The sequence below is a fragment of the Octodon degus genome, unplaced genomic scaffold (genome assembly GCF_000260255.1).
Source record: "Octodon degus isolate 3935 unplaced genomic scaffold, OctDeg1.0 scaffold00035, whole genome shotgun sequence".
Lineage (NCBI taxonomy): Eukaryota > Metazoa > Chordata > Mammalia > Rodentia > Octodontidae > Octodon > Octodon degus.
Window position 1 is genome coordinate 12600944 of NW_004524611.1, and position 7181 is coordinate 12608124.

Consider the following 7181-nt stretch of genomic DNA (forward strand, 5'->3'; position numbering starts at 1 on the left):
GCCATCTGCTCCCAGAAGACAGCAACCTGACGGGGGACGCTGCACACTCCTGGGGCCGCAGCAGGATGCTGTGCAGCCTTCTAACCTGCTGGTCACCAGAGCTCGCCTAGATGTCTTCCTTTAACTACAGCACAAGTTCAGGGCCATTGTCTCCACTAGGTACTGTTCCCTTTTGATTGTCCAGCAGCGCTGACAACTTCTTTCTCTGAATTCTTAGTACAACTCAGCAATAATGCTACAAATTACCAGCTGTTTCCTAGTAAATGAAAATGAGTGTTCGTTCCATTTAGCCATAGAAAACACATGAATACTCAGAGGTACAAACATCTCTTTTAGACAACACGTCACTTGAATCCAAAGAAAGTTTTGAATGATTGAGTGAATCAGGGTATGTGGTAATTCAGGCTGGCTTTGAACTCACTCTGTAGCCCAGACTGGCCTCAATCTGGCAGCGATCCTCCTGCCTCAGCCTCCTGAATATTGGGATTGCAGGCACATGCCACTACACTCCGCAAGCAAGGTGTTTTTATATAATATAAACAAAAATAGCTGGATGTGGTGGCACATACCCGTAGCCCCACCTAATGGGGAGGCTGACACAGAACCGCTTAAGCCCAGGAGTTTGAGGCTAGCCTGGGAAATGTAATGATACCTCACCTATTACCAAACAAAAGGGCCAAGGTAACAGAAAAATAAGCATTAAATGTCATCTGAACTCTCTGGTGGATAGCTAACATTCTCAGGATAGATCCAAAATTTTACATTTCACAATTTGCAGTGGTGTTTGTGGATTCTGGGCTTTTGCTTCAATTACTTCCTCCGAACTGCTTACTGCCTATGCCTACACAACAGTTTTTGCTTGATGACTAATTTTTAGCTGGACATGATAGTGGCCACTGTCACAAGCACTTTCTGAGTCATGAAGAACTATTACCACTGCTACCATACCCACAGAGAAGAGGAGCACAGGGTTATGTAACGTGGGAAAATTATCCAGCTGGTTAGTGGTGGGTTTGGGATAGCAACGTCCACATCTGGCTTCTCAGTGCACTCAATAACCTGCTTTCATACAGCTAAGCAAAGAGTGGAAATATAGAACACACCATTCCCTAAAAAATATCTAGATCAACACTATAGTCTTTCTTTTGTGTGTGTGTGTGTGTGTGTGTGTGTGTGTGTGTGGTACTCAGGAACCTGCGCTTGCCAGGCAGGCGCTTATTCTACTGAGCTATCTCCCTGGCCCCAACACTGTAGTCTTTAACTGATCCAACCCTCCTGATTAAAAACCTTAACTTCCTCACCCAGTATACTAGTAATAGCAGGCATATCCGAGCCAGCCAGCCCAAGCAGTTTGGTTCCCAGGGAATCACTTTGTGTGTATATCAACACAAAGAAAGCCAGCATCTTATAGCAGTTTTAGAACATGTCACTAAAGCTACACAAGTGACAATCTCTGCTCATACCCCAAGCTAATGACGCAACCTCTTAGTAACAAGAGGGCAAGATAGGAAGAAGCGATGGCCAGGGAACACCACTGGCCTGACCTTATACAAAACTGTCCCTGGCACCTGGCTCACACTAAGCTAGGTAGAACCACACCCATGAAGATGGCTAAAGTGACAAGACCGCCAATACCAAGCAGCCAGAGGGTGTGCAGCAATCTAACCCCAGACTTTCCTGGCGGCAGCACAAATTGGCACAAGCACTGGGGAGTTTTGTTGGGTGGCTTCTGAGAGCCAAACCCCAACATTTCTGCTCATTATTCCTTTTCAAAGAAGAAAGGCAAGCGCTGCACTGTGCACAATGGCTCAGAGCACCTTCATTTGTCATAGCATGGCAATTAATACTGTGAACTTACATTAGTAAGTGAATGTACAGGCAAACTGTAATGGACACACACAGTAAGGGCTACTCAACAATACAACAGAAACATTAAAACATGCAACAAAGCTACGTCTACAAGGCAGCTCATCCTACAGCAGGAGCCCACTTACACAGAGCAGCGTGGGAGAGCGGGAGAAATGCTTTAACTGCGCACAGGGAAGAGCAGGGAGGCAGCAGGCGACTGCAGGCTGAGTGCTGCGGCTGCGGCCCAAGGGGCAAAGCACTCCAGAATGTGACCCGGAGTCACACAGGGGCTGGGAGGGCGGGGTGCTGTGTAAGAAACTGCTCCTTCATTCAGTTTCATTTCAAAGGAACGTGAAAACCTACTTAATATGATGTAGAACTTAAGCTGTTACATTAAGGTGCAAACAACTGTCCCTCTTGTCACTGAACTCTTGACAAAAACACCTTACAAATACATCAATGTTTTTGTTTTTTGGTTTGAGACCACTTGATGGTATCTTAATTAATCAGGCCCAGGGCCTGCGACACAGCTGTCAGGCACTGGGAAGCCATGCTGCGCCAGGCTGGAAGCAGGACAGAGCCCCGCACGTCAGGCCCAAGCCTGGCCCGAGAGCCGCTCACTGGGCGTGGAAGGCAGGGCAGACTCACCCGTCACCTACCCCTTACCTTAATCCTCCCTTCTGTGCCAGACACCAAACCACAAAGAGAAGTTCAGTGTTCAGAATGGGGAATTAACTTTAAGAAAACTACTTTTTAATAATTCAAAAATGGTCTAGTGTGACAAATGAATTTTACTGCCTAACATAAGAAGATTGCTCCTACCTTGTCTCCCTTGCTTACTCGGCTACAAAGCAAGAAAAGCCAAGTAGATTTCATTCTGGCTAACATATTTGTTTGTATTTAATAACTAAATTCTCAAACACAGAATTTTAAAGTTTACATAAAAACTCATGAATTCATATAAAATTATTCATTAATACTGTTCATTAAAAGTGTGAACAAGGTCAATACAGCAGCATAGGCCTACAGGGATAGCTACCCAGGAGGCCAAGGCAGGAAGATCATTCCATCACAAGAGTTTGAAGCCACCCTGGGAAATACAGCAAGATCCTGCCTCAGACAGAATGTGGGAATGACCAAGAAATTTTTCAAGTAGTACGTAGATTATCAAAAAGTGCTATAGTCATATAAAGGGATGTAATCCACCAACAATAATGAACAGGCACCAGTCATCAGTGACTATTACTTAAAACAATGACAACAACACACACACAGAGTAAAACTTGTGTGGAAAAATGCACTGTGGTGGGAATGTAAGGTGGTGTGGTGTGCTTGCTGTGGAAAACAACATGTTAATTCCCTGAAACATTAAGTGAAGAATTAGCACATGACCCAGTGTCTACTTCTGGCTACATGCCCATAGAACCGAAAGCAGGGGCCAGACCTCTTTACACCCATGTGTACAGTAGCAGCATTACTGAATTTTTAATCTTATCACCGGCTTGCTTCTGGAATTTTCCATGTACTGGTTTTGGACTGTAGCTCACCAGAGGTAACTAAAGCTGTGGACAGCAATGCTGTGAAGGAGAATCACCACACAAGACAGACAGGAGGAGGGCTGTGACACAGGGACGCACACTCGAGCAGAACCCCCTAAGCCTTCCCAATAGTGACCCCCACAATGTGGTCAGTCACCTCAGCTCTCAAGCCTCCCATTTCCCAACCATGAAATGAAAGTGCAGGGCTACATGGCATCCTTTGTTCTTTCCTCAACCCTATAAATACAGACTTGTACTTTGAATGACTTGAATGGCGCATTTTAAACAGCATCTCAGTAGTTCAGCTTCCACGAAGCCCCCAAAAGGTGAGAGCAGTGTCCCTGCATCGGACAGAAATATTGGCCTCGTGCTTAGCTTAACTCGAGCCCCACATTCCTACAACCATGAATTTTTATTTTCAGCCTTTATCTTTTAATCAAGTTTTCTGCAGAAACTTGAATTTGTGACTCTATTTTTTGTTCTGTAATTTAATTTGTTAAATTCTTGCCTCGTTTAACTGACTTAAGATGTGTCCATCTCTACGGAGTACAGTGTGATTATGTGCCACACATCCAACATGTTGCTGAACCACAGTGCTAACAAGCACAGCCCTCTCTCCAAACACTAGTCATTCTGATGGGACTGTCCTCAGTGTCATAGACCTGCAGATCTGAAAGGGCCAGAATGGCGAATCCTGTGTATGTGTATTTGTCACGTCAATCTTTCCATAAATGGGAGGGGGAAAAAATGGAGCATTGGTAACCCTGTAACATAGATTAGCCCTTTGAGTTACTCCCAGGCTTCAGGGCCTTTTTGGGGACTGCAATGCTAGAAAAGAAGCCCATAGTTACTTTTGTATACTGTTCAGAAAAAAAAAAAATCAAACTACATAAGGAGATGCTTTATAAAAGCAGAGTATTAAAATTCATACAGTTTAGTTCTTTTCAAAGGGCCTGAGGAAGAAAGGCCGACCCCAGGGACCGTGCAGTGCCTGCCTCCATGTGTTCTATGACCCTACAGACACTGACCATCCCCAGTGGAAAGGGCCCCAAACGAGCAGCTGCAGAGTTGCATGGTGAGGCTCAAGTGATTGCTACTGTGGAGGGCGCTTGTTTCTGAAGGCGGATGAAATGTTCTGGAACCAGCACTGTGACGACACAACGTTATTAATGGACTCAACACCCTGAACTGAGTATTTCTAAACAGTGAGTTACAAGGTCTAAGAGCATCTTCATTTTCTGAAGCCACAGGAGTTAAGCACTCTTCTCTGTCCTGTTTTACAGAACTACAAACTGAAGAACAGACAGTTTAATTTTTCTAGGTGGTGCAGCCTAGATTTGAATTTAATCTCTTTGGCCTCAGAACTTATGCTTCATTTCATCATATCATTTCATTTTTGTCTTTTTTTTTTTTTTTTTTTAAACCAAGAAACACAAGCAAAAATCTGCTCTGAGACTAGAGCAGGTTCCTGCATGTTCTGACAGAGACCTAGGATTACGAAGCTATCCTTTGGGAGTGGGTATGAGACAACCAAATACCCATCGATGACCACTGGCCGAGGACCCTCTGGCAAGGGCGGCAAGCCCAAGGCAGGCACAGTATTCTGCTTTTCTTTTAAGACAAAAGATGTTGATGTGTTGGGGGTTTTTCCAAACTAAAACCTCAGTGTTTAGGTTAACCGCAGTGCTGACACTGCAATACATGCAGGGCTTTGGGTTGCAGTCTGAGTGCTCACTCTCTGAAAGGCTCACCACCACTGGCCTCTGCTGTGTGAGCTTCCTTAATAGCGGGAGCTATTAAAAGACAATGCTCCGCAGGCCCAAAGAACATGCCCTGCACATCGAGCACACGGCAGGAACCACTCTAATCCCAGCGAGTGTCCAAGTGATCCTTAAACACTTTTTTTTTTTAATTTTTTTTATTTATTTGTGTGTGTGTGTGTGTGTGTATGTGTGTGTGTGTGTATGTGTCCAGCTCAGCCCACCAGGGGGCGGGGCTGGCTGGCATGTGGTGCTGGGGGATTGAACCGCGGTCCCTGTCCTTTTGCTGAGCTTGTTCTAAGTAGGTGCTTTAGACCACTGAGCCATCTCACCAGCCCTAAACACTTTTTCTTAAAACAAGTATAAAAGGGGAAAAAATTTTCATGTTACCCTCCATTTTACTATTGAAAAAGGATAACCTTTTAGAGATTACCTTGAAAGAACAGTGTGACATGATCTATGACCATCATCTTGGGCATGTTCAAAATTTTAATTATAGACCTTTAAGGGGCTGGAGGAGTAGCTCACAGCACAGTGCCTGCTTGGCAAGCGCAAGGCCCTGAGCTTAATTCCCAGTAACCCCCTCACCCCCAAAGTTCCTCTTACCATAGGCTGCTATTTATATATAGCACTAGTTTTGTGAAAGCTCACTTGCCTAACACTACAGCACATGGCCGTCCACAACTAGTGCAGCAAGTCAAAGAGCCAGTGAGAGTGCACCAGGATGGACTTACCCTCCACAGTCACCTCAATTTCAGGGACCTTCGAGTTACTCCCAGGGCTTCGGGGCCTTTTTGGGGACTGCAATGCTAGAAAAGAAGCCCATAATTACTTTTGTGTACTGTTCAGAAAAAAATCAAACTACATAAGGGGATGCTTTATAAAAGCAGAGTATTAAAATTCATACAGTTTGGTTCTTTTCAAAGAAACCTGAAGAATTAAACTGGTAGTGTAATCCTCCACATGAGTCTCAACAAAGCTGTGGAAACATGAATGAAGGAGGATTGCAAATGTGAAATTTTCAATGAAATGTTAAGAAAAAAAGAGAAAGAAAAAAGCTATTTTAATAAAAATAAAATAGCTTAAAAGGCAAAGAAACAAAATCAAAAGCCCCACAAAGATAATGGCCAATGAGTCACTATGATAAGTAGTGTTGACAGAGTGTTGTAATGCACTGAAGCACAATAAAGAAAATTTACATAATCTCTTACCTTTAGTGTTAATTTTACCAGCCATGCCGGGAGGCAGGTAGGAAACAACAAGCTCAGGTCTGGAAATAAAAGCCACAAATATTAAAATGGCCTGTACCATGGCTAGCACAAATGTTCATGGCCAGTGCTTCAGAAGTAGAAAATTATTTAGTTTTGTTCTGCAGAGAGGTAAATAAACTCACTGGGCCAGGGATATCGCTCAGTGGCACAGCACCTGCCTGGTGACGGCAAGGTCCTGAGTTCAATTTCTGGTTCAAAAGAATGAACGAATGAAACAAACAAACAACCACACTCACGGATACTCAATTATCAGATGGACCAGGAACAACAGAACGGATTACAAAACCAGTATTTTATGCCGGCAATGGTAACACATATCTGCGCACTCTGGGAGGCTGAGGCCAGAAGATCAGAAATTCAAGCTCAGCCTGGGCAACTTAGGGAGACTTTTGTTTCAAAATTTAAAGAGGAGGGAGGGTGCTTGTACTGGGACTACAGCTCCGTGTGAAGGCCCTGGGCTCAGTCAATCAGCATTCTGGGCTGGCATTCAGGCGCCCTAACTAGCATGGCGAGGCATCTCTTCCTCTCCATGTACTAGTCAGGAAGTGAGGCGAAGCCCAAGGGTAGAGCCAGGCCCCACTCAGAGCAGTCTTTCCCATCAAGGACAAGGCCATCCCTCTTACTTAGACACAAAAATTATGCCAAACTGTGGGGCTGGAGAGATGGCTCAGTGGTCTAAAGCACCTACTTGGAACAAGCTTGGCAAAGCATCAGGGACCGCGGTTCAGTCCCCCAGCACCACATGCCAGCCGGCCCCGCCCCCT

The 7181-nt window shown here is 44.7% G+C and overlaps 1 protein-coding gene across 11 annotated transcripts in view; it reads right to left on the reverse strand.

Moving 5' to 3' along the window:
- Gtf2i (general transcription factor IIi) overlaps window positions 1-7181 on the reverse strand; it is a 118563-nt gene that overhangs the window by 13836 nt on the left and 97546 nt on the right. For all 11 annotated transcript variants that reach the window (XM_023714475.1, XM_004630419.1, XM_004630422.2 and 8 more), the window contains 2 exons: window positions 6358-6416; window positions 5881-5955 (listed from right to left, as the gene is read on the reverse strand). In XM_023714475.1, coding sequence (XP_023570243.1) covers window positions 5881-5955; window positions 6358-6416 — 134 coding nt within the window. The remainder of the gene's footprint in view (window positions 1-5880; window positions 5956-6357; window positions 6417-7181) is intronic.